Raw genomic sequence first — 25,414 nt, forward strand, 5'->3', positions numbered from 1 at the left:
TTAAGTAGATAGCATTATTTGACGAATACTCGGCATAGTTTGTCCAGATGCCGCCGAAATCGCCGCGGCGGCGCTGCGGCGCTACGTAAGTGCAATTGTTGCATGCACGGTGTGTGGAGTGTACAGTACAGTCTAGCACTGTATTTCTCCACAGAACCTTCTCAGCAGTCCGGGTTAGCGTGGAACCGTGGGACAAGGAGGGCAAGAGCGACCACCAGACCCAAGAGACCCAACACCCTCATTGATTCGCCCAGCCTTCCTTCGATTATGCTTTCTCGTATTTCCCAACCACATAACGCATCCATCCTCCCGACCAAAGCTTCTCCCTCTTCTTCGACATCGTCGCCAGCATACACCACATATATTCGCGTATACATACACGAAAAAAAAGGACACACGAAACCAAGTACTGGGCCTCCGGAAGGGATGGCCTCACTACCGTCGGCGTTGTAAATGCTTTCACCATCAACATTGGTAGAAGCACGGCTCCTCCATCATCGCCTGCAGCTGTCTTCAATGCCACTGACTTAACCGCATTCTCCCCTCAGCATGCTGCGACGGCCCCCAATCGACGGGCGGGGGTCCTCGCAACAGCAGAAATTATTTCTCGCTTTCGCCGTGATACTTGTGCCTTGGTTCCAGCTCGCCGACGCTCAACCGCGGCAAGCCGCTCATTCAATCATCTCACCACATGTTGCCCCCGCTGCTGGCGTTGACGTGGATGTAGACGGTAGCTACAAAGACCGAAAAAAGCGCTCCGGCGAAGATCATCCCGCAGCTTTCGCCGCTGCCGCTGCCGCTCGAAATGACCCCGCTCCTTGGGGAGCTACACCCATCAGCGCAGCTACGATAGAGACACACAGCAGTGGTGATCACAAGAGATCAGCTTTGCAGAAACAATCCGATTACCAGCAGGAGGAGCAACATCAGCCGCAAGCTGGACGCAGCTCCAAAAACACACCCCGCAACCCTCGTCCCGATGACTACGTACACAATCATAAGAAGAAACAAACTTCAACCGATGCGAGCGCCTTTGCAACAACTTTGGCTCCGGATAACTCCGTCCGAGCACCATCTCCTCTACGATGCCAACCGTCTGGGTTAACCTCGCCGCAATATGCGCGGAGTCTGGAGGACTGGGAAGTGGAAGACTTTGTTCTTCTGGCGACCGTCGATGGAGACCTCTATGCTGCTGACCGTAAAACCGGCAAACAACTCTGGAGTCTCTTGGTCGACCAACCAATGGTCGAAACTATTCACTACCGAGGCAACAGTTCTGAACTCGATGACGACTACAGTCCAGTGGACCACTACGTCTGGGCTATTGAGCCTAATCAAGATGGCAGCGTCTATGTATGGATTCCCGAACCAAACGCTCGACCACGATGGACCGGCTTCACTATGAAGGAGCTGGTAGAAGTACTATCCCCCTTTGCCGGAAATGAACCGGAACCTGCCGTTGTCTATGTTGGTGATAAGAGAACAACAATGGTTACTCTCGATGCCGCCACAGGACGTGTCATCAAGTGGTTCGGCACTGGAGGATCTCATGTCAATCAGGCTGAAAGTTGTCTGAAGCCAAATGCATTGTACGACAGGGATGCGGAAGAATGCAGCACCACGGGCACTATTACCCTCGGCAGAACCGAGTATACAGTCGGCATTGAGAGGCGGGACGGAAAGCCAATTGCCACTCTGAAATATGCCGAATGGACTCCTAACAACCGTGATAAAGATCTCTTTTACCAGTATCGCGTATCAAAGGACAATCGATACATCTCAACACAACATGATGGCAAAGTATACTCCTTTGACTATGCACGCTCCGACTCGAACGCTGTCCCAGCTCGCCTCTTCAGTCAAAAATTTGAGGCTCCCGTGGCTCGTGTATTCGACGTTTGCCGTCCCTGGGATGCCACGCCGGATAGCAATCCGGATCTGATTCTCCTATCTCAGCCAATAATGCCATCGCCCGATGACCACACATCAAACAGTATTTTCCTTAACCGTACCGCAACCGGTGGCTGGTATGCGCTCAGTGGCCGTGCCTACCCTCTCATTGACGCCGCCCCCGTCGCCCCAGCTTCCCGACCCAATGGGTGGGAAAAAATGGCCTCGTGGGATAGCATGACGGAAACTAAACTATCCAGGTTGATCGGCACCCACTCACTAGGTACCCAACAAAAGGTTCAGCAATTTCCTACATTGCCTGACCGGCCAGCAACGGGTGATGATAGAGAAGACCCAGACAATCAGTCTGTCCCCCAACATGTCCCGGCCGAAATCGAGGAACCCACCATTGTGGATAAGGTTAAGAGTATTCCACAAAGTGCCGCGACTAGCGTCTACGATTTTTTCAGTAACCCTGTCCTGATCATTTTCCTTATTGGTCTTTTGGTCTACAACAGGAAGACTTTTGCCAGAGCATATCAACTGTGGCTCAACGGAAGCAGCCCTAGGGTTGCATTTTCATACTTGCTACCGGGAGCAACGCCTGATGACAAACTTGCGACGCAGAGTACTGATGTATCGGAACCCAATGGAAAGCAATCGCCAAAACCAGCCACTGCAGAGGACAATTCAAGTGACGCTAATCTGCCTGAATTGGATGCCAAGGCTGGGGATTGTAGCCCCCGCGATGATGATGTTGCAAAACCTGATAATGAAAGCACCACCGACACCGATTCGACGCCCAAGTCTGGTGACCCATCATCAAAGTTGGGTGCTAGTAAAGATAAGTTAGCTGATGGTCCTGACAACAACACAGTTGCCGGTGGTACAGGCTCAGAAGTTAAAAAGAGAAAAGCTCATCGTGGGCGTCGAGGTGGTGTGAAGCATCGGAAGGGTAGGCCTCGGGACAGTTCGCAATCCCGAGGGGATGAACCACCGAATGCCACCGTGGAAGAGGCCGTTAGCAATGCCAAGAAGCTAGGAGACCGACCCACCTGGGAACCTGATGTCTTGACAGTCGCCAACGATATGCAAGCCGTGTCCGGTCCTGTTGTCAGAATGGGAAACATTGAAGTCAATCTCGAAGAACAGCTTGGAACAGGTAGCAATGGTACGCTCGTGTTCGCTGGAAAGTTTGATGGGCGTGATGTGGCCGTCAAGCGAATGTTGATTCAGTTTTACGATATTGCATCCCAGGAGACGAGGCTTCTGCGAGAAAGTGACGATCATCCAAATGGTTAGTTTCATGAAGGTTACACTAACTTTTGCAGTTTTATTTGGTTGCTAACGGGTTTCCAGTAATTCGCTATTACTCCCAGCAAACCCAAGGTAGCTTTCTCTTCATCGCCTTGGAACGCTGTGCTGCCTCATTAGCAGAGATTGTGGAAAGACCGCATGCATTCCATGAGTTAGCAAATGCTGGGAAAGTGGATTTGCCAGGGGTCTTGTATCAAATCACCAATGGAATCAGCCACTTGCATAATCTCCGCATTGTTCACAGAGATCTGAAGCCTCAAAATATTCTTGTCAATATGGGCAAGAACGGCAAACCACGGCTTCTAGTTTCTGACTTTGGTCTGTGTAAGAAATTGGAGAGTGAACAGTCGTCCTTTGGTGCCACGACTGGCAGGGCAGCTGGAACGTCTGGCTGGCGAGCTCCCGAACTCTTACTGGATGACGACGGCCGCGACCTCAACCTGATGGAAGCTAGCACTCATAGCGGATCTGGCTCTGTGCTTGTTCAGGACGGCACTATGCCTCACCACCGAAGGGCCACGCGCGCCATTGACATTTTTTCCCTAGGTCTTGTCTTCTTCTATGTCCTGACCAATGGTTCCCATCCGTTTGACTGCGGTGACAGGTACATGAGGGAGGTCAACATCAGGAAGAACAACTACAACCTACAGTTGCTGGATGTTCTGGGCGACTTTGCGTTCGAGGCAAAGGATCTGATCATGTCGATGCTCAACGCCAACCCCAAGCAGCGGCCAACGGCAACCGAGATCATGTGTCATCCGTTCTTTTGGTCGCCTAAGAAGCGACTTTCTTTCCTTTGTGACGTGTCGGATCATTTTGAAAAGGAGCCCCGTGATCCTCCATCCACAGCTCTACAAGAGCTCGAGCGTCATGCTCCCGAGATCACAAGAGGCGACTTCTTGCGCTCTCTTCCTCGAGAGTTTGTCGATTCTCTCGGCAAGCAGCGCAAGTACACGGGCTCTCGGCTCCTGGATCTTCTGCGGGCGCTCCGCAACAAGCGCAATCACTACGAAGACATGCCCGACTCTTTGAAGCGCCAGGTCGGACCTCTCCCGGAGGGGTATCTGAGTTTTTGGACGACGCGATTCCCGCAGTTGCTGTTGGTGTGCTGGAACGTGGTGTACAATGTGCAGTGGGAGGAGACTGACCGGTTTAGAGAGTATTATGAGCCTGCTGGACTGTAATTTCATTTAGTATATATAGTATGCCATGTTTTATGGTGTTTTTATAGTTATGTGGTTGAATGCGCGCAAAGTGTATCGTCTTGATCGAATGCTCTTGTGCCTCGACTCGTTAAAGATTTTGTCACTTGAAGTCGGCCACCATTTCGATACCCTTTGTTTATTTTACCAATGGACTTTGCGGTGACGCTTGTCCCTACGAGTGCTATTCACATAGTCTAGTACCTATCACGAAGGTGAGTATCAAACAAATCCCAAGAAGTGGCGTCGACGCAGCCGGCGCAAGTGTTCTCCGTGAGCCAGATTCGCACAGAACACCAGAGGATCTTGGATGCACGTATGTTAAACTACAATAACGGCGCTAAATCACAAGGCATTTATTTCCACGCCAACGCTTCCCACGATTTTCTGCAACCGCTACTCCAAACGCCCCCGACTATCCCCACTGCACGAGAACCTTCTTGCCCTTCTTGTTCCCCTTTTTGGAGGTGGCCGCGTCGTGATCTTCCTCGGCGGCGGGTGTATTTGCGGCGGACGAACTAGCACCCCACGTGAAGTTGGACTCGGCGTGTCCGTAGTCGCGACGGACGCCGCGGCCGGATCCGTATCCGAAGATGGTAGTGGTTGGTTTGGGGGCGGCGGGAAGAGATGGGAAGGCTTCTTGGCTGCGGGAGATGGTGGATCGCGGTTGGGCGGGCTGGGAGGAGGAAGAAGAGGATGTCCATGTTGGGCGGGAGGTAGATGCTGACGTTGACACTGACGCTGATGACGATGCCGGTGGGAGCGAGGGGAAGGCGGATGATGATGGTGGTGGTCGCTGAACGGCGGGAGACGATATCCAACCTGGCGTGGCCTTGATGGATGTCGGCGTAGGACCGCCGAGGCGGGTGCTGTTCTTGAGACGGAGGACTCTGTTGGAGTGTTTCTGAGCAGGGGCTGCTGCGTTGGGGGATGCCGGGTTGGCAGTTGCGGCGTTCGCCCATCCGCTTGAGCTGGAGGTTGCGCCATGCATGCCACTGAGGCCGGGGAGGCTGGGGTAGTCTTCGTTGATGGCGCGCCAGTCCTGCCACGCCTTGCGGAGGTTGTCGGCTTTGGTCTTGTCGTCGAAGAGGTCGGCTACTTCGCGGACCAGGGTGCCGAGGGCGTTGGACGAGACGTCGGCGAAGAGGGTGAAGAAGGCGTCGATGAGCTGGGGGGCCGTGAAGCCGCCTTGGCGGTAGGACGAGATGTGCTGGCGGAACGTGTTGATTTTGTTGGCGTCGTTGCCGAGGAGGTTGGCGGCTCGCTCGACGACGGAGCTGTGGCGGACAAGGCGGGCTCTCTCCTCCGGCGACATGTTTGACGTGTCGGTAACGGTCAGTGAGTCCATGGCGCTGGCCAGGCCATTCTGGGGGCTGGCTGTGTTATGGCTTCGGGCGGGCGTTGACGTGTCTGACGGCGTCGAGCGTGTGGTCGAAGACTGGCCAGCTGGCGCGGAGAGCTGGCCGCCAAAGGTTCGGTTCGATACGGATTGCGCCGAGTGAATTGCTAGCTGACGCTGCAGGGCCAGCTCGTCTCTGCGCAACGGCTGGGCAGAAGTCGGCGGCACGGCATCCTCGTTGGGGTCTCTGCCCCTGCCCCCTCGTCGTCTGCCGCGGCCTCGTCCCTCGCCGTCTCGGTGGCCACCGCGTCTTTCGGTCTGGTACGACTGTCTGATGTCAAAGGAGGACATGTCGACAAGCCTGGCGTCTCTGCCTACGGCTTTGCCGGCATGTTCCTTGAGGTTGTGCGCCTGGAGGTCCATTTCAGACTCAAATACGACAAACTTCTTTTCCAGGCACTCGCTGTTGGAGCAAATGTAGTGGTCCTTCTTGAAGTGCTCTTCCAGGGCGTTGTAGTCGAGGTAATAGTGCGGTTGTCGTGAATCGCGGCGGTCGCAGATGAAGCAACGTTCGTGCTTCATGCGGCAATGCTCGTACAACTTGTCGTCGTCGTAGAAGCGCTCGCCACAGAAACCGCACAGGGGGTGGCCCTTGAAGCCGGTTTGGTCGGCGGCGCCGGGCTTATCGTCGCCGCGTCTCATGTGCTTCTCCAGCTCCTTGTCGGAGAAGAGCTCGTGCTCGTGCGTGAAGACCTTCTTGTTGCGAGTGCACAGGTCGCACATTCGTTTGCGATGGACTGATTTGACATGGCGGTGGAGGTCGGGCCATCCGAGGCCGGCAAAGTCGCAAGACTCATCGGGGCAGTTGTACCGCAGCAAGAGCACGGTATCCCCCACGATGTCTTCATTTGTGTATTTGATGCCGATGTTGGAGTCGGTGGTGGTGATGTCCTTGTCGGTGTAATCATCGAAGCGCTTTGCAGCGTCATCCGTGAAGATGACAAAGGGGGCTGGGGTCTAAGATATTTTTGTTAGCATGTGGTTCAATTCACATAATCTACGGAGCGGAGCATAGCGTACTCGGCAATGGGCGCAGTCCTTCGTCTTATAAAGGGCCCTCATCCGCAAACCACAGATATGACAGGTAGCATGATTGCAAGGAGCAATAGAATGGTGTGCAACCGGATTGGCACAAATAAAGCAGACGTCGGCATCATCGTCAGCGTCAGCGTCAGCCGGGGTTGCAGGAGTCGGGGCGCCAGCATTCCCGGCGGCAGTCTGGCCCTGCTGCTTCAAGAGATGAGCTCTTGCTGCTGCTGCGGCAACGTGCTGAGCTGCTGGATTGGCGGGAGTGGCATTGACTGCGTTTTGAGCATTTCCTCCTCGGCCTCGTCTTCCACGCCCGCCGCTGCCTCGTCCACGGCCACGCCCTCGTCCTCTAGAGCTCTCGTCGCGGCCGGATTGAGGTGCGCTCTCGGTACCAGGCATAGCCAGTGATGGGTACGAGTTGTTCCCAATGCGAAAATGTACTGATAAATGTTTTTGACTGGGGAGGTTGTTTCTCTCGAGAAAGTGTTTCGACCGCTAGGGGAGTTTTTTCCCTTTTCTTAATTTTTCACGCAACGTGGCGTTTGTTCAGATGAATATGGATACTGGAAAGAAGTCAAGAAAACGAGACGTCCATGTACGCTTCGTCAGTGAAAAGGTGCGTCGTGATGAGTACGTTGGTACCATGCTCGGGGGGCCAAGGGCGATGAGATGCTTGGTAATTTTCTGCTTGGAGTCGCTCGATTTATGACGGCGGTGCTTCGAGTGCTCGAGGTGCCAATTGGAGGGGCAGTTCAGCATCAATCACTGGCGCCGCTGGAGCCGCCAATAGGTCAACTGCTCAACCAAACGCTTCGCGCAAACGAGGGGCGAATTTCCTCAAACCCACCTCCCCCCTTCGTGAGTCAGCCCGGCAGCATGTTGCAGCTGTCAATGGAGCCAACAGAGGCCTACCTACCCCGGGCTGCCCCCGGCTGTTCAGAAACATAATGCAATTTACTGACCGCATTGACATCATCAGACCCACAAGCCGCAGTCGTCTAGGGGTAAGGACACCAGTTTGTGGTTCGTCTCATACGAAATCACTGGAAACCGAGGTTCGAGTCCTCGCTGCGGCACATCTTTTTTTTGTATTAGCGTTTTTGCTCTTGAGTTCTAGCTATGAATATTATTAATCTCTGTTACAATTTCTCTTTTCTTTTGTTTCCTATGTCTCTCAATTTTCTGAAAGGGTTATCAATTTCCCGAATTATATACGACCTGTTGTTCCCTACTAGATCAGTCAGTCATTGTGGTGGGTGGTATGATTCATCCAGGCCTTCTTGCCCAAGCGCCTCCCATGTGATCCATTTGTGAGTGCTTTCAGCGGGGCAAGCTGTTTATTCATTAAGTCTAAGCTTTACAGACGCCATGTTAAAAACTTTGCACAACGAATGAAACAAAGTAGGAAGATCAGATGCCAGTGGATGGATGCCTTGGAATGTCGCAACCATGTTACATTTCTCAGTACTCTTTCTTGATCACTATTTCACTACTTACTAGACACTACTTTCAAGGACAATATGAAATAAAATGATCATGTTTGATTCCAAAGTTAAATGTAGATGCCGTCGATAAGTTCTTTAATTAACGTACGTGGTACTTACTCCGTTGCATGGCTAGCCCCGTTGGCCGCCCTTCATACATTTTAGTCTACGATAACGTTACAAGCATGCCGAGAACATTACTGCAATGTTCATTGTTCAAATAGACATGGTTCAATGGTGTCCCGTAATTCAGCCGTAGCCAAACTACCAAACTATCCTATCGATTTCCTGTTCAAAGAACACCATGCGCTCTAATTGATATCATGTTCGACATATTCCATCCTCCACCCCTCCCTACCCTCCCCTCCCCTCTACAGCCTCTGTCACAAAACGCATCTCTCGTTACTGGGCATTCCCAAATTGAGACATGGGCCCATAAGGAGCGTGAAACACACCCTCAAATCCTATTCCTCGCCATCCCATGCTGCCGGCCCAAATATCAAAGCAGACGGAAAAAAAGGCATAAATATGACTTGTGAATACCTAAAATCAATCAGACCAAAATCACAAAGGTTTAGAAAAAAAAAAACGCAAGGACGAGAAAACGTCCGTGTGTTGTCCGGATACTCCTCGAGGCGCCGATACCGTGATATTCTTTTTTGTTGTTGTAGATTGTGCTGTGCTTGTGAAGTCGTGACTGTATTCAATTACTCCTCCCCGACTGGATAAAGATGGTTGCCAATCTCTTTGTTCATCTTGAACATGTCAACCCTGGCTTGTTTGAACACAGCCTGCATCTTGGCGTCGCACCGGATTTGTCGTTTGTCTGCCGGATCTTGAAGGTCGTTGGCCTTGATGTGTTCCCACAGTCTCTTGACGACTTGTGGGCGGGAGAGCTGCGTTTGTTAGCTAGCTCAATTCAGGGCGAATGTTGATGCCCTGCTCACCTGGGTCTCGCCACAAATGTCGGAGAGCGTAGAGCTTAGATTAAAAGGTTTCTGAAAACCACCACCGGCCTTGCGCTTCTTTACGCCCGACTCTCCACTGCCGTTCACATCGCTATCTTCATCGTCGCGGACCTTTTTGGAGCTCTTCTTGCGTGGCGCTTTTCGCTTCTTTACAGCCCGGTCACCACCTCCACGGGTGGTTCGTCCACGGGCCAAGCTATTCTCTTGAGCCTGAAGCTGGGCAGCTAGGCGCGCATCTGCATCTTCAGACGGGGAGGATCGCTTCGCCTTCTTTTTTGCTGGCTCCGGCGAGGCAGAAGGGTCGGTCTCGTCGTAGCTAGAGACACCATTGGATCGCTTGTGAGGCGATGGCTCTGGGACATCTTCGACATCAGCCCCGGAGACAGCATCAAAGCGAGCTTCGATTAGACGCTTAATCGCCTCCTGCATCCCGTCAGTACCGCCGTCAAACTCATACCCACAAACTACCCGCCAGCACGAGCGCATTGGAAAAAGGGGCGCTTATTGATCGACTCGTACCTTCTGTTCACTCAAGTCCTTGCCGTCAAGTCGGTCCTCCAGCGCTTGTCGGACCTTTTTACGAGAAATGGTCTCGAGATCAGCAGTCGCCAAGATATCATCGATGATCTCGGTGTAGCGTTCCTGCTCGTCGGGAGTCACTGCAAGGAGCATACTGTTAAAGAAAGAGCTTCAGGATATAGTGGACAGGTTGCAACACACAAGGAGCAGACATGATTGTCAGCGACGGTTACCGATGTTGGTTTCTTCGAATCGAATCTCACGGGGCGGGCAGGCGGAAGAATCTAAAGAAGAAAAAAAGTCGTAGAGCTCCAAACAAGCCAGAAAGAAGACGTCTATTGCAAAGGATTCAAGGTGTCAGAGCATAGTCTGCAGTAAAGGCCTCGTTGTCGCACCCGTTAGGCTTTGCAACCAACAATCGTGATGCGGAGAACAGAGGACGTGAATGTTGACCAGCCAGCTATTAACGAAAGTGGATGTGGATGCGCTGTCGCGGGTGGAATTCGATGACGTTAGATAAAAGACCACTGGTATAATTTATCGGAAAGGATTCGCGATGGGCAAGATCGGTAGTTCAGAGGGTCTTGATGGGCTTGAGGGGACGCTGAAAGCGTCGATCGTTCGACAAAGGGCAATTGGGTATCTTGGCTTGCGCAGACGGTATAGGTATAAGAGGGTGGGATGAGCAGGGCGAAAGAGAAATGACTAATTTTGAGAGAGGAAAAGACCCAGATGGGCTAAATTAGTAGTTGTGCCAATGCGGACGTTGGTTTGCGGAGCAAGTGAGGTTCGGGCGCAGAGGACGTGAAGCCGTGAAGACGTCGTGGAGGCGGCTGCGGCTGCGGCTGTCCACGAGCACGAGGGCGGAGGTCGCGCTTGCCGTGCCGAACAGATATCGTGCGAGTACTCCGTACACCACTTGACCTTTTGTGGCTGGCACCTGCGAGGCTACGGCGCGACCGGCGGACTGACCGAGCTGGAGCGTGTGGGATTACCAATGGGAACATACAGGAGCCGCATGAGCCACACGGACGCCACAGCTATAGTTTCTTTTCTCAGCCAATGGCAGAACTGAATTGAGACGGGTAAGCGGCAGCCTCGTCACGTGGGCACCGAGAAGGACGCGTCGATGACAATTGGGCGTGTGTTCATGCTCACACAGGTTTCACGGCAAGTTAAAGAAGAAGCAAGGTGACAAGTGCCTGTTGCACGGAACGCTATGCCATGTAACTCTACAGGTACGTAACTAATAGGAGCCGTGGTTCAAGCTTACTTCGTCGCTGTGAAGTACTCAAGCCAGGTCGGTTAGAGTGCTTGCTCCCTGCTAATCCTGCGCCACTCAGCTGCGCCTAGATCCGGCCCCCCTGCCCGGCCTTGATGGCATTTGGAGATTCTGGCCGTTTACGCTTCATGTGTTGGGTCTTATTCTCGTCTTCGTGATCACACTCAGTCCGTGTCCTTGGCCTCTTCATGACCGCAGATAGTCGCAAACCGGCTTTCCCCACCGGACAGCCGATTTGTACCTCCACATGCCCGGTGCATTCCCCGACTTCAAGCCCTCAATAGCATCGGCCAGCTCTGGGCCTGACCCCTGCTCTCTGATTTCTCGAATACCGTACAGGTAGGTCTTGAACGAGAACAAGACGGCTTGCGTCCTGGGCAGCCGCGTCAAGGTTTGGAGCTCCACGCGGAAATATGTCTACGCAAGTCAGCTGGAATACTCTTTGCACGTGGTGCGTCCCAACGTTACCTGGTTCGCATCTATGCTGTCTTCCGAAGTAGCTTCCGCCTCGTCATCTTTGGTGTGGTTGCCCAGTGCATACAGCTCGTCGTTGGTTTGAACGGACCACTGGCGAGGAATTGTTACAGGACTGCTTAGGATAAAGCGGGAGCTTCATCTCAGTTTGATGGTAAGAAAGACGTACATTTAACCGCTTCACACTTTTCCCAACCTGAAGCTTGCTGAAGAATCGCTCCATGCTCGCGCCAATCTTGGAGTAAGACGGGACGGGAGCGTGTATGTCCTTGAGCAAGTTGCCGAACTTCTCGGACGGATCAAACCCAGATGGGAAACAGCACATGAAGGCCACGCAGAGATGACCACTGGGTGTTTCATGCAAGAGGAAACAGATCCTCCTCGACTGTTTCTCCCAATGTTCGAAGCGCAGCGTCTGCATCCTCGGGCGGTTGCATGGGGAATGTCCTACCCGTTGCCGTGTTTTCGAAAACGGTCCCGTCGGGGCCAATTCCGAACATTGTGGGGTACCGGGCGGGCAAGTAGTCTCGCAAGAGGTAGGTGTATAGCTCGGCCACGGACTCTTTGCCTCGGGGCAGGTATCCGTGGACTGCGTGGCCCTTTTCGTCAATGAGATTTCGCCGAAGGGTAACCCTGTCCAGGTAGTCTCTGTCGATGGTGATGAGTCTCGAGGGCGTGTCTTGTTGAAGGGCTGTGTCATTGTTTTAGCTGGTACTCGGTTGGTGTTGGATGGCTGGCGGAGGAGCCAACTCACCCATGGTGATGTGATACACCGGCTTGATGGGTAGGTACTTGGTGGGCTCTGTTGCCTGCCAATCGAACTGCTCCAAAGGCTCAATGACCAAATTGGGCGTCTCGTCGTGTAGAGCTGGCTTTCCCCCCGTTTTGGCATCGGGGTTGGGTTGCGGTTCCGTTGCTGTCCATGACTTGGTAATCTGGTAGGCGTAAGTTTTTTTTTTTTTTTTTGGCAACATCCCGCTGCTTGTTTAGCACGCAAAATGTGCAAAGTACGAACCAGTTTGTAAATGGCCGTGATGAATGCCAATGCAACACAGATCCCAATGACGCCGTTCATGCCTAGCCGTGCCATCCAAGGCTTGAGGCCATCCCCAATAATCGCAGCCATGTCGTTGATTCCAGCATGTGTGTAAGAAATAAAAGCCATCGATGGTATTAAATTCCGGGTGGACGTTCATAGTAGATGGGAAAGAATGTAATTTGCCACGAGCCTAACCCATTGTATGCCTGGCTGTGTGCAACAGCTACCTAGATATACTCACCATGGTCCGATTGTGACTCCGACTTAGTGCAAGATGCTAGTCGATGTCAGCGGCTCTGCCTTGGGCCCTGGGCTCAGCGTTTCAGGGACTCTGATGGTGAATTTGTGGATTCAATGTTTTCTCCGTTGAGCTTCCCAATTCGACACCACCACGACGCTCTAGGCGGCCGACTTGCGACCAGTTGACTCATTGGTGGCCACGCCGCGCGCCATGTGGACAAGGGCACCTGGACCATTCCGCGTTCCGCAGCTCCGAGCCCGGCCCCCGATCCCGCCCCGTCCCATCATCATTCATTGATGTTTACAGAAACGGCGCCTGCCAGCTGTTACCAGAAGCTCATAGACGAACGCGTGAATTGCTGGAGGAAGACGGGTATTATTGCAAGAAATAGAGCCGTCATGGCATGTCTACAGCCAATAGACTGAAAGTAGAATATGTAAAGTGCGGTATCCCCTGGTTTAGTTAGATCTTGGACTTCCTGCTCGTCCACATCTTTGGGTTCGACCTTGGCTGTCGCTGCTTCTTCTTGTCTACTGATTTCTGATGAACTGCGGCATGAAGCGGGAGGGTTTTCAGCCTGACTGAGGAGTAGGGAAGCCTTCCCTACGGACGGTAACATAAGAGCCTAGATGGACGAATTCACCATTTTCTACAACAGTAATCTGATCGGCATGCCGGAGATATTCAATTATTGTCACACCATCAGTCGCCGCGATCATTGTCGCTGTAGATGAGAATTTCACAAACGTGTGTGAGTGACATGAATCACGCAAAAGAGCCATTGGAACAGATACCAAACGTGATGTCGAGTGTCCACGTCTAGACCTGACAAGACATCATCTGCCACAAGAACCTGCTTTCTGGCGTACACTGTCCGCGCTAACGCCCGGATCATGTCTTGTTGATGCGTGTCTCGAAGGGTGGAAGGTTGAAACCTACAACACGCTGTTTTTGCCCGCCACTGAGGGTCAAGGCGTTGGCACTGTCACCCAGGGAGAGTTGTTGAAAATCTCTGGTCAAGGCACACGCCTGCACGACAGTTTGATGCCAGTCGTCATCGACATTGCCTCCTTCCGGAGCGACAATGCATGGGATCCCAAGACGCGAAACAACAAGACGAGGGCGGTGGAGCCAAGCCGGGCGAGAAAGGGGTCGGGTGGCCGTGTCCGAGAGCTCGCCATCATCTGATTGTGCCAGTTTATCGCATGGCTGAGAGTGAGAATATGCAGCATCGTTTTCTTAGTGTAATACAATGCAAATAAGAAAAACAAAGAGAAATATGTACTAAAAAAAACACTGTAGTGGACAAGGCCGGCCCGGAAGGACAGCGCACGGCGGCCATGGCCATTTATTTACATCGACATTGCCAGGGGCTAGAGTTGGAATTTTGTGACTGCATGGGCTCAATTCGGAATTGGTATTGGTACGCGCTATAATTATATGACCGAGTGTACACGCCGTTTTAAGCTACGAAGAAGTAAATTAAAAATGGTATTTTACCAGGTACATTTTCAAAGTTAATTATTACTATTTTCTCATGTGGGGACTACACTAGACGGTGTGGATAGTAGTTATTTAGCTTAATTTACACATGTAGTTGGTACATATAGTGTTATATAGCTTTCTTGGCACACTAAAATATGACCCGATTAGATCTACTAGCCAGGGATGTGCCCGGTATACTTTAGATGCATACAAGCTAGCCATTCAAGTCGAGCCTTACGTACAAGAAGGTATACAATCCGATACAAGGCTGAAATTTCTCAAGGGCCAATCCTACCGCAGAAAGATTCTGATTTTGCCTTGTAAATATCCCTGCTAAATAGCGCCAACAGATTGCCAGTTAGCCTCTAAACTTGATTCACAAGGACTCCTATTTCAGTATCAAGATGCCTTAACCTAGCTCTAGTAAAAAGGGAAAGACCACCAGTTGACTCTTTTCAACAACTCGCCACATCTTGTTCCATCGTCACCTGCATGCCTTCCAATTCCGCGCGTCGGTGTTTGGCATGTCGCTAAGAACAGGTCCAATGGAGTGCATGTTACCCAACATTTGAGTATCCGAAAAAGAGCCTTGGTCACGAGGACGCATACAACGGCGGCGACACGCAGATCGATACCGACCATCTGGATGAAAATGATCTCTTTGGCGGCAGTAACGTTTCCCTACGTCATCACATCATATTCTGGCATGACCAGTCAATATAACCCAGGCCTTGGCCATTACCAATATACGCAACACCCCTGGGCCGCCCTTGGACCGTCAGCGTTTCCTCAATGGCTGATTGACATATCGGCAGACATGCCACGCGCCTGAAGACACACCTAGAGACGGCCACGTCTTCACTCCCCAAAAACTCTCTCCCAAAAGTCCTTCAAGTACTTCAGCAGTGTCGGCCCTTGGCGACTTTTTCTACGGCTAGAAAGATCATCAATAGCGCTCTGCACATGTTCGCGACATATGTTGTCGCTCGTAGCATGGTCCAGCATCTCCTTCAGAACGCGGCGGGTTCGAAACGCCATCTCTAGAGCAGTCTTGTCCCAGCAGCCCGCCTCGTCCAGCTTCGCGCCGTGCTTGACGAGAAGCCCAAACTCGCCGACCGATTTTCTCCTCGGGCGGGCCCTGAAGGTGCAGTAGAGGGCCACGAGAAACGGCTCAAGGCACGCGGCGCCCTGGCCCGGATCGCCGTGCTTGAAATCGACAATGTCTGCGTTGGGATCGGCTCCTGCGTCGAGAAGCACCTTCATACTCTCTACGTTGCGGGCGAACCCGGCTGCGCAGAAGAGCGGCGTGGCACCCACGGACATTTCAATCCCCTCGCCGTACTGATCCTCTAGAATAAGACCTGGGTCGAATGTATGGGCCGTGCCAATGTCCACGCCTCGACTCACTAGCTGCTTCACCAGGTCTGTTTGCATGCTTTTATTGGTGGGACACCTGAGGCAGTCGTGCAGCATGGTCCATCCTGATGTTCCTTCAAAGCCGATGGTATGGTCGCACCCGCAGGCGAGCAGGGCTAGAGCGATGGGGAAGTTGAGGTGGCAGATGGCCACGCGTAGAGCCGTGCCAGATGTCGACGTTTCCTGGTCAATAGAAATGCCAAGGCTTATGAGCTCCTTGATCATCTGTTCTGCTTCTTCAATCTGGTTGGCATTGGATGATGCTCCCTCGCTCATGTGGTCGCCACTCTCAGTACTACTCTCACTACTGCCTCCATAATCATCATCATCATCATCATCATCATCATCATCCTCATCATCATCCTCATCCTCCCCCTCCTCCTCCTCATCTTCACTCTCCTCCTGCAGCCTCCTCGATGCTGCATTTCCTATTGCCAGACAATGCAAGACGTTGAAGCCTTCGTCATCTACAGCCAAGGGCTGGACCCCTGGGTGCTTTACCAGGAAGCGAATAGCGTCGTAGTTGCCACTGTACGCGGCCAGGTGTAGCGGTGTTTGGCCAGTCTTGTCCCTCAAGTCTACTTTTACATCTGGGGACTGTGTGAGAGCCTTCATACTTTCAACAAAACCACCATGGGCTGCCAAATGGAACGGAGAGCGGCCCATTTCGTCGGTTGTGTTGACGTCTATCTCGGGCCTCATGGTAAGAAGAGCGTGCAGGATATCTGCATCCCCGCATGATGCGGCGGACTGCAGATGAGGACATTCGCCCTCTTCAAGAGCTTCAGGATCCACGCCAGGGTGGCTAAGCAGGGCACGCACGGCGTCGGTGTTACCCATGAAGACGGCTAGCCCCAAGAACGACCTACCACGTCGCGGCGATGAAAGGTCTAGGTCCGGGCGTTGGAGGAGATCCCGAGTGAGCGACGATTTGTGCTTTCTTATTGAGTAATCCAGCGCATGCGTGGCTGATTCTGGATGGCGTTGCTCGAGCAAGAGCTGGAAGAGGTCATGATGGCCCATATCGCTCAGGAGCGATATCGCCGGGAAGTCCTCGTGGAGCAAGTAGGCCCCATGCCGGATCAGCATTGCGGCAGCTTCCTCGGTCTTTTTGCTATGGGCGAGGGCCATGTGGAGAGCATACGGTTGGCGGTAATAGGGGCAATGGCAGCACTCCAATGCGGGTAAATGAAGGGCGGCGCCGTGCTCGAGGAGGTACTCGACAATGTCGAGATGGCCATTCTCCACGGCGAGATGGAGAGGTGTCGCCACGAAGTCGGGACGCCCACGGATGCCGTTCCAGCCCTTTGCGAAGACATCGCGGCTTCGAGGCCCAACAAGGTCGAGGTCTGCTCCCAGCCCGTGAGCAATCTTGATGGTGCCCAGCCGCCCACGTGCCGCAGCCCACAGGACGCACGAGTTGAGAACGGCGTCGTGATGAATATTGCGTTTGTACAGCTGCGGATTGAGGATGCCGTACAGACGACGGCAACTTCTAGCCAGGGCTGAATGGTGCCGGGCGTATGACGGGCCGCCCGAGCACCCGAACTGGACTTCTATGAGGTCGGACGGCTGTTTGAAGCCCCCAACCAACAAGTCGGCAATTTCGCACAGAACCTCGGCAGGCAGTGCCTCAAGGCATGCCATGGTGGTTGCGCAGTGGCGGCTGAGAGTCGACGTTGTTACGTGGATGCTTGAATCTTGAATTGTCGACGCAGCGGTTTTTGTCAATTGGTGCAACGTGGGCGAAGCGAAGCGACGACGTTGCACAATCGAGGGCTCCAGATGTCGTCTCTGATTCACGCATTTATTTTATTGGTCAAGCAGGACTGGCAATAAAAAAAAATAAAATCAAACAACAAAAATCCACATCTCCTTTGACCGGGCTTACTTCATCACGGCAGCATCTCGCCCTGAAAAGTGACAGACTTGCCAGACACAGTGTCTCGAGTAGCACCATCAACAACCTCGATGAATCCCCGTCTTCGGCGGCTGGTGAGCATGTCCCCAATCTCGCGCCGACTGTTCTCCCATGTCCGTCTGAACCCAGCCCGGGTGGAGGGCCACGGCCACCAGGCCAGATTCCTCATTCTGAAGATGAAGAGCACGAGTGATCCAATTCAAGGCCGCCTTGCTGGGACCATAAGAGCCCCCGCACAGCTCTGGAAACGTGATGCAGCCGACCGAGGATGTCATCATGATGACCTTGGGGCCCGCCGGCTTTGGCAGCAATGGCCACAGACCCTGCAATACCATCAGGGGCGCAACGGAATTGACTTCGAATTCGGCACGGAGGTCGTCCGCTGCAGTCTGCACCGCGGGGACCATGGGACCTGACATGCCGGCACTGTTTATGAGCACATGGATACGATCGTTGGCCCAGGTCAGTGACGGCCTTGCCTACTTGCTCGGCACAAGGGGCGCGGGAGAAGTCGAGAGTCATGATGTCCAGGCTACTTCCGTCTTCCCATCCTAACCGCAGCGGCAACCTCCTCCCCAAGGTCTCTCGGAATTTTTGTTGGCCCGACGACATCTGTAGCCAGCTAGAAAGAATGTTGCGCCTTTGCTACTACCTGTAGGATAGTTCTCGTTGTGTATGACGAGACGAACTCCTCACACAGTTCCCATCTCTTGACAAGATCACCCTGACCTCAATATGCCCCTTGAAACTACATTGAATGGCACGGTTGGAGTCAATCACGATGGTTTTACTCGGGACGCCTATAGAACAAGCAATAGTAACTGGTGAATACCGGTATGAGACATGTAAACGAGGGTATATGTATAAATCATGTCTAAAAACATCGTGCAGCCCGTGTACCTGTATGGGGGGCTCCTTTACATCTATCTGGCGAACGGACGAAAAACGCCCCTGTAATTCTCAACAGTTGAATCAGATCTCCAAAAGAATGCCGTTTCTAATGGGGAGCCAGCGTCATGATGGCAGTCGCATCACTGAGTCATTGAGAAAACGCAACGGCTCTTACGCGTCCTTGACAGCATCGTCCCTTTCCGCCTTCTCGATGAGGGGAGGAGGGCGAGGGATCTTCTGGAAGAGGACGTATCGCTTGATAAACCACGGAAGCCACACGGTGGCCTCGTAGTGTATGAACTTCTTGGTCGGGACCGAAAAGACCTCTGCGCGCCGTGTTAGTGTCATCCACAACGCTCCCATCATCATGAGCAAACAGGCATTGCTTACGGTCCAACTCTTCCAGAGTCAGTTGTTTGGTTTCCCGCACGAAGCAGAATATCATGACCCAGGCAACAAGATTGAGGCCGGCGTAGAAACCAACTGTAAGATGGAGGTCAGAAATACTGTGACTTGTGCAAAAAAAAAAATAAAAAAAAAAAAAAAAAAAAAAAAAATGGAAAAATGGAAAAAATGAAACATCTTCACAGTCCACTTACAAGCACCGGTTGAAGTCATGACCGTTTTCATCCGCGGAAAAGTCAAGCCAAGGATACCAGCTGCCAAAGAAACGAAATCCATTAGCACAAGCAGTTTACCGTCAAATTGTATCAGAAGAGTAAAACCCACCAAAGGTGTTGTTGATGCAGACAGCCCAAGCCATTCCTTGCTCACGCTGAATCGTGGGAAAGACCTCGGCCGAGTACTGGAAGGCAACCGGTCCCTCGCCCAGGGAGTAGCAAATAGTAAACAGGTAGACGAACCTAAGAGATTCAAGGACCCGGTTAGAAGGATTCACAGCCACCGGCTATCTGTTGCATGGCTGAGGGGTACTTACAACACGACAGGTCCGATTCTCGCTCCGCGGGATCTCATGTCGTCGGCAGGGTTCTGGTTCGGATCGTGGGGCGCAATATGATGAGCACCATTGGGGAGCAGCGAAAGGCCGGCAGCCAGGAGGAATATACACATGAGAGGAAAGGTCTTTTCGATAGAGCGTCAGTTCACAAACAACACTGTCCTCTTCCGCCACGAGTTGACAAGGGGACATACGATCATGGTCAGGGTTCTCCGCCCCTTGGTATCAATAAGGAAGAGAGTAGGAATGGTGGACACGACTTGGACGGCTCCGTATCCGAGAGACGCGTACAAGGCCTCGGTGGCCGAGTAGCCGACGCTCTCAAAGATGGATGAGCTGTAGAAGGATATGACTAAACCAAGGATTGTCAGCTTTCAGCTTCGAGTCGACTATCCCTATGAAATACAAGCAAGGGGGGGAGCAAACGAACTGTTGATTCCACACATTTGCTGCGCTATCATGACGGTAGATGCACCATAGTTTGCCCTTCGGATCCTAGCAACGGCAAAGCAGTCCCACAAGCGGGAGAAGTAGCCAGCGCCGCGGGCTTCCTTCTTCTCCTCCTCGTAGATGACGTGGGAGTAGTAAAAGTCCCTCGCGGCAATGATGGGATGGGCTCGAAGACGCAGCATGGACCGGAACCCCTTGTCGTACTTGTTGTGCTTCATGAGCCATCGCGGAGACTCGGGGCAGAAGAAGATGCCAATCATGAGGACAAAGGACGGGATGAAGGCCGAGCCGAACTGCAGACGCCACGCAATGTCGCCCGTGTCCTTGACAATGACGTTGGCCGCGAAGCCCAAGAAGATGCCTGCGGGCAAAGGACTGTTAGCTGGCGTCGTGACGACGAGAACGGGCGCAAAGCAGGACTTACCGGCCACGACCCAGAGCTGCCAGAACATGACGAGGGCGCCGCGAGTCCTGGCTGGGGCCATCTCGGCCGAGTAGATGGGCACCGTGGCGTTCTTGGCGCCGATGCCGATGCCCATGACGAACCTCGCGGCAAAGAGTCCCTGCCACGACTTGGCAAAGGCAGATCCGATGGGGGTGGCAGTGAGACAGGCGGCCGTGACGAAGATCTCGCCTCTCCGGCCCAGATAGTGGTTCAGCGGATCTACGATGAAGGCACCGCTGCAGAACAAGGTCATGAATGTAAGCCATGGTGGGCGGGCGGCGACGAAGGGAGGGAGGTTGGGGAGCACTTACATGAGACCGGCCGTGAGGAAGATGATGGAGTTGACCAGCCCGACGATCCATTCATCTCTTCCCTGGCCAGCAATGCCAAATTCCTGGGGAAAGGACAAGTTCGCCCCGTTGGCACCGGTCTGGTCCCATCCCTGGGTCGCGGCGCCGACAGCACAGAGGCCAATCGAGTACCACAGCATGAACGGGCCATGCCACTTGTGGTCTCTCTCGTACACCAGGGCACTGCGCTCTTCCTCGTCAAGTTCCGAGATCATCTCGAATCTCTGCGGATCCCGGGCCACCAGAGCGGCTCGTCCAAAGAGCTCGGCGTGCTCAGACATGCCGTGTGTCTCGGCAAAGGCCTTTGCATCGCGAATGTTGTCTTCTTCTGATTTGCGCTACGGCGGGTTGAGACAATGGCCATGTCAGTCACGGGCCAGCCAGCAGGCCGTCAAGGAGAGTTTGCCTACCTTGAGCGGATTCTCAATGATGTTGAGAGCGGTAGACCCCCGGCGACCCTGTTGTTCGTCATGGTGCAAGACAGGCTCGGCGTATCCCGGCGGATCAGCAGACACTCTCTTCTCCATGGTGGACTGTCTGGGAGGGTTGATAGGCACACAATTGAGCACTTGGAAGTCTTTGAGGGAGAAGAGGTTGCAAAGTGGGATGAGAACCGCGGCGAGGAGCTACTTGCTACTTAATAACTACATGGCATCTTTTACACAAAGCACAACACGGCGAGCTCTTGCCTCCCCCCCTTGTAAAGACACAGTAATCATCGGCCCGTCACAACCACGCTTTGCTTTCACCAATACACGTTGACGTCAGCCCAGCAAGGGGGGGGAGGCTGTTTACAAGAGCTACTGAGCACGCTTGTCAGCACCGTTGGATCCTAGTTCCCCAACTATCACTTCCTGTCAGTCCAAACATTGCGGAGGTGGAGATTATGAGTTGATATCGTCTCCACCGGTCAGCACCAAGCATTCGAGTATCAAATTGATTGCTCGAGTTCCCTCCACACAACTGCATGGATGGCTCTTACCCCCCAGCCCGTTCCGGTAGATCTTGGCGACTTCGAGTCTGGGTTGACCCGCTGTTTCACAGGCTCGTGGCCTCGGGGAAGCGAGGGAGTTCGGTCGAGGCATCCGTTGTGAGCGAGCTTGTGGTTTGTTGTCAAACCTTGTCTCGAGTTTAAAAGCCAATTTGAGACATGCCCGGCCGGGGAACTCTTCAGGCAAAGCGGTTGTTTCCCACACTCACTAGGAGCTAGCGTGTGCCCCCTTTTTTTTTCTTCCTTTTTTTTTTTTTTTTTTTTTTTTTTTTGAATAACTTTGTCGGATGGTTTGGTTGCTTTCATGCGAACAACAAACTCTGGCAACTCCCCCCTGTGGCGCCGGGACAAGACAAACGCCTTCCGGAACAGGGCCAAGACAAGGACACACCACGATCGGCTCCCGGGTATAGGCAGCAACATTCCCTGCAATATGAGTGGCTCCGCTGCGGCCCGCCTCCTCACCTCCATGGGGGATAAATAACCTGATGCCGGGCGTCGGCGTGGCGGTTGGTTCTGTGTGGCCGGGCTTATCCTTGCCGAGCCAAGGACTCGGTCGCTCTGAACCTTGGTCAGAGGCGAAAGAGTCTTGCTGGTGTGTTTGACAGGCATTGCCGTTGGTCGGCAACGGATGGCTGGTCTTGTTGAAGCGAATTGACCACAATGCGCCCGCGACTCGCCACCAAGAAGAAACGAAGGATAAAACCGACGGACGAAAAGGCTTGACCAATGAAGAAGGGCATCCGTCTCACTAACTTTTGGATTTGTCCAGATGATCAAAAATATGAACAGCCCAACCTACTCCACTCTTGATGCATCACGGACTTTGGACTGAACTTAAAGTGGGCTTTCTTCACTTTGTGTCGAGTTAGTCTGCAAACGGTCAGCCGTGCCATGTCGTTCGGTCTTTGCATCAATGGTGTGCAGATACGATACCAGGTAAACCGAATTAGATCCCTGACGCTACTGCCTTCTTTGAGAGTAAAGGCAAGGACTCGAGCCCACGGCTTTCGATAACACAGTCGGACTGAAACGACTACAAACATGGTAAGAGATGCAGCGCTATCAAGTTAGTTTCTAGAAGCTATGCCTGTCATCCTTCTGTCTGCAGAGCAGTACTGTGCTTCTGTTTCTTTGCTTTGGGTGCCTCTCTATTGGGGACACGTACAGGGAGAGAAGAAGGCAAGGCAACACGGAAATATCAAAGTATACTCATGCATATCATCCTGCCATCTTGAATTCTTTCGGCTGATTGTCGACCATCCCTCTCTCCCGCCATCTTACCGCAGAGCCAAGATTCTCCAATTTATTTACTTGACTGTGCTTGGAGACTGAGCGACCAACACACTGCATACAGCCGGCGAGCCAAGGGTCCAAGGACTGAACCGTCTCTTAGAGTCATCATGATTATAGTAAGAGGCAAAAAGACTTGGGTATGTCCCGCTTGACCAGGTATCTGGACAGTCTATCCGATGCAAACAAACCGCTATGCAAACCCCCCCGGCTGAAAACGCCAAATCCATGACCATCTAGGGATAAATAATCCCGTACGACTCTACGCCATCCACGCTGGCAAATAGTACCTCACATTCTCGTAAACCAAAAACGTCACCCACGTAGCCGGCATCACCCTCACCACGCCGGGCACCAACCCCCTATAAAACCCTACCACACCCTCTTCCATCCAAATCCTCCTCACGACGCCTCTGATCCCCCTTCCAAACCTCTCGTCGGCGCGGTAATTCTGCATCCTGCTCCGCAGAACCTGATACGGATACGTCACCGCGCCGGCCACCAACTTGGCCACGCTGGATATCACAACGGTGGCCTCGTTGGTCAGCCGCGGGTTCGCGTCCCCCTCGGCGATGCGGTTGTTGAAATACACCCTCTTGGTGGGCTCGTACACGGCGAACTGGACGGCGCCATGAGAGACACCCAGCAGCGAAACGGCAAGGCCTCTGTAGAACCCGCGCACGCCCTCCGTGCGCAGGATTGTCCGCGCGCCGGCCAGCATGGAGGGGTAGGCGCCCACGGAGCCCTTGTCTGATGAGAGCATGCGTGTCTTGAGCACCCAGATGGGGTTCGTGAGCACCGAGGTCGAGGCGCCGGCGAGGGCAGAGGCCAAGAAGTAGTCTGCCGCGGAGGGGCGGGCGCGGCGGTTGGAGTAGGCGATGGCGCGCTCGAAGCGGGACTTGAAGAAGAAGAAGGACGCCCAGGAGGTTGCGTTGCCGACGAGGTTGGGCGTGAGGCCGCGGTAGAGCGAGAGGATGGGCCGGCTGTTGGACGTGAGGGAGCGCAGCGTGGTGACTGTTGTCGGGGGCGAGGCCGATTGCCCGGCGCTGCGGTAGACTGGGCCGCGCGAAGTCGTTAGCACGAAGATGATGAATCAAAAATATATTCTACAGCCGACAAGGCTTCGCAGCAAAAAGGGAAGAGCGGCGACCAACTCTGCATTCGGGTCTTGACTATGTCCAAGGGATGCACAACCAAGGTCGAAATCACACCGGCGCTGAGGCCGGCAACGCTCTCGACGACGGCGGGAGACAGACCCCCATGGCGACGGTCCGGCATATAGATATTGAGATTGTATCCGGGTGTTTCGGGGTGCCCGTTGCCTACATTGTTGACGGAGAGTATGGAACCTGCCATCAGGAGCGTTTGAAAGGTCGAGGTGGGAACTTTTTTTTTGTTGGAGCTCGGATAGCTTCGGAGTTGAGCTACGTCAGACTACAGTCACGACAACACAGCACCACAAGGGGGTAATCACACTCATAGCCTATCGAATCAATCGTGAAATGCACAGTCAATCTAAAAAACCAGCGTCCGGTGAATGTGGAACAAGCAGAAATTCCACGAGTGGTCCAATGCCAATTATGCATCATTTTAATACATCTGCCCTCTGTCCATCGTCATACAATTGCGGCAATTTTCATAACGCCCTGCACGCGGGACCATGTACGCAGCTTCATTCATGCCGAAGTAGTCTATTTTCTCCCCTCTTCCATGCCCTCCGATTGTGGATAGTAATACAAAGCGGCTGATCCGTCAAACAAAATCGATGCTTAAGAAAGGGGTGACAGGAGGCTGTTCGGGCAGTTAGCATCAAGAGCGCACGACCGAAGCGCATCAGAGGGCTTATAAGCGTACCGGATGATGGAAGGACGAGGATCGCTGCGAGTATAGCCTGCTACAATCAGTATTCGCATTCGACTTGGTCCGTATCGTCGGGTCATCCTACCGAGGTACAAGATCAAGGGGAGGTAGCCACTGTCAGTTGTTAGTACAAATCGATTCCCAGAAACATAACAAAGAATGACTGTAATCAAAAGAAAAAAAAGGCAAAACATACTAGTGAATAGCGACGCGCGAAACGTCGATAAGCTTGGCAATTCGCTCCTGGTACCGTTAGCATCCCCCGTCTGGTCCGTGGAAAAAACAGACTGTCTCGCGAACCTTGGACTCTTCAGACAGAGCAAACATCTTGGCAGAATCTGTTGGACAGCAATGAAAAACGAGAAGCGGCTTGTAGCTGAATCGTCAAAAAGTACCGAGTAATACAGATTTTGAGCTACTGTCACTCCTGGAAAATATCGGGTCTGCCAAAGGCAGAGGAGGGAAAAAAAGGCAAGAGCCGCCATCGCTGCGCCCGGACCAACTTCGGCA

General features: G+C 53.1%; 9 protein-coding genes and 1 non-coding gene across 14 annotated transcripts; 2 read left to right on the forward strand and 8 right to left on the reverse strand.

Annotated features, from left to right (window-relative positions):
- Nucleotides 1-251: 251 nt before the first annotated feature.
- Nucleotides 252-4,458, forward strand: IRE1_1 (bifunctional endoribonuclease/protein kinase ire1). The gene is made up of 2 exons (XM_007814060.2): nucleotides 252-3,187; nucleotides 3,250-4,458. The coding sequence occupies exons 1-2, from the start codon at nucleotides 550-552 to the stop codon at nucleotides 4,389-4,391; spliced, it is 3,780 nt and encodes a 1,259-aa protein (XP_007812251.2). The 5' UTR covers nucleotides 252-549; the 3' UTR covers nucleotides 4,392-4,458.
- Nucleotides 4,459-4,824: 366 nt separating this feature from the next.
- J3458_012691 (uncharacterized protein) lies at nucleotides 4,825-7,236 on the reverse strand (the record flags this gene model as incomplete). Its single annotated transcript, XM_066120097.1, has 2 exons — nucleotides 4,825-6,765; nucleotides 6,829-7,236. The coding sequence occupies 2 exons, from the start codon at nucleotides 7,234-7,236 to the stop codon at nucleotides 4,825-4,827; spliced, it is 2,349 nt and encodes a 782-aa protein (XP_065974919.1).
- A 588-nt stretch (nucleotides 7,237-7,824) lies between these two features.
- J3458_012692 lies at nucleotides 7,825-7,913 on the forward strand. The gene has a single exon. It is a non-coding gene; the product is annotated as a tRNA-His (tRNA).
- A 1,115-nt stretch (nucleotides 7,914-9,028) lies between these two features.
- J3458_012693 (uncharacterized protein) lies at nucleotides 9,029-10,022 on the reverse strand (the record flags this gene model as incomplete). Its single annotated transcript, XM_007814062.2, has 4 exons — nucleotides 9,029-9,217; nucleotides 9,269-9,712; nucleotides 9,809-9,948; nucleotides 10,010-10,022. 4 exons carry the CDS (start codon nucleotides 10,020-10,022, stop codon nucleotides 9,029-9,031), a joined length of 786 nt encoding a protein of 261 aa, XP_007812253.2.
- Nucleotides 10,023-11,001: 979 nt separating this feature from the next.
- J3458_012694 (uncharacterized protein) lies at nucleotides 11,002-12,877 on the reverse strand. Of its 5 annotated transcripts, none has more exons than XM_066120101.1 (4): nucleotides 12,580-12,877; nucleotides 11,734-12,499; nucleotides 11,559-11,657; nucleotides 11,002-11,507 (listed from the first exon to the last, which is right to left on the reverse strand). In XM_066120101.1, exons 2-4 carry the CDS (start codon nucleotides 12,454-12,456, stop codon nucleotides 11,277-11,279), a joined length of 1,053 nt encoding a protein of 350 aa, XP_065974923.1. In that variant the 5' UTR covers nucleotides 12,457-12,499; nucleotides 12,580-12,877; the 3' UTR covers nucleotides 11,002-11,276. The 5 variants fall into 5 exon arrangements, with proteins under 5 accessions (XP_065974923.1, XP_065974922.1, XP_065974924.1 ...); XM_066120098.1 differs by having other exon boundaries at nucleotides 11,020-11,507; nucleotides 11,559-12,255; nucleotides 12,319-12,499; XM_066120099.1 differs by having other exon boundaries at nucleotides 11,020-11,507; nucleotides 11,734-12,877.
- A 2,310-nt stretch (nucleotides 12,878-15,187) lies between these two features.
- Nucleotides 15,188-17,392, reverse strand: J3458_012695 (uncharacterized protein; the record flags this gene model as incomplete). The annotated part of the gene is made up of 1 exon (XM_007814064.2): nucleotides 15,188-17,392. The coding sequence occupies one exon, from the start codon at nucleotides 17,390-17,392 to the stop codon at nucleotides 15,188-15,190; it is 2,205 nt and encodes a 734-aa protein (XP_007812255.2).
- Nucleotides 17,393-17,704: 312 nt separating this feature from the next.
- On the reverse strand, nucleotides 17,705-18,085 carry J3458_012696 (uncharacterized protein; the record flags this gene model as incomplete). The annotated part of the gene is made up of 1 exon (XM_066120103.1): nucleotides 17,705-18,085. One exon carries the CDS (start codon nucleotides 18,083-18,085, stop codon nucleotides 17,705-17,707), a length of 381 nt encoding a protein of 126 aa, XP_065974925.1.
- A 643-nt stretch (nucleotides 18,086-18,728) lies between these two features.
- J3458_012697 (uncharacterized protein) lies at nucleotides 18,729-22,599 on the reverse strand (the record flags this gene model as incomplete). The annotated part of the gene is made up of 10 exons (XM_066120104.1): nucleotides 21,171-22,599; nucleotides 20,722-21,098; nucleotides 20,390-20,646; nucleotides 19,946-20,326; nucleotides 19,710-19,867; nucleotides 19,495-19,640; nucleotides 19,287-19,420; nucleotides 19,157-19,216; nucleotides 18,948-19,040; nucleotides 18,729-18,883 (listed from the first exon to the last, which is right to left on the reverse strand). Exons 1-10 carry the CDS (start codon nucleotides 21,285-21,287, stop codon nucleotides 18,729-18,731), a joined length of 1,878 nt encoding a protein of 625 aa, XP_065974926.1. The 5' UTR covers nucleotides 21,288-22,599.
- Nucleotides 22,600-22,691: 92 nt separating this feature from the next.
- Nucleotides 22,692-24,447, reverse strand: FLX1 (mitochondrial FAD carrier protein flx1). The gene is made up of 2 exons (XM_066120105.1): nucleotides 24,199-24,447; nucleotides 22,692-24,100 (listed from the first exon to the last, which is right to left on the reverse strand). Exons 1-2 carry the CDS (start codon nucleotides 24,398-24,400, stop codon nucleotides 23,307-23,309), a joined length of 996 nt encoding a protein of 331 aa, XP_065974927.1. The 5' UTR covers nucleotides 24,401-24,447; the 3' UTR covers nucleotides 22,692-23,306.
- A 66-nt stretch (nucleotides 24,448-24,513) lies between these two features.
- On the reverse strand, nucleotides 24,514-25,341 carry TOM7 (translocase of the outer mitochondrial membrane). The gene is made up of 5 exons (XM_066120106.1): nucleotides 25,205-25,341; nucleotides 25,101-25,147; nucleotides 24,990-25,018; nucleotides 24,899-24,935; nucleotides 24,514-24,835 (listed from the first exon to the last, which is right to left on the reverse strand). The coding sequence occupies exons 1-5, from the start codon at nucleotides 25,229-25,231 to the stop codon at nucleotides 24,814-24,816; spliced, it is 162 nt and encodes a 53-aa protein (XP_065974928.1). The 5' UTR covers nucleotides 25,232-25,341; the 3' UTR covers nucleotides 24,514-24,813.
- Between the last annotated feature and the right edge of the window lie 73 nt (nucleotides 25,342-25,414).

Source organism: Metarhizium acridum, assembly GCF_019434415.1.
Source record: "Metarhizium acridum strain ARSEF 324 chromosome Unknown scaffold_269, whole genome shotgun sequence".
NCBI lineage: Eukaryota > Fungi > Ascomycota > Sordariomycetes > Hypocreales > Clavicipitaceae > Metarhizium > Metarhizium acridum.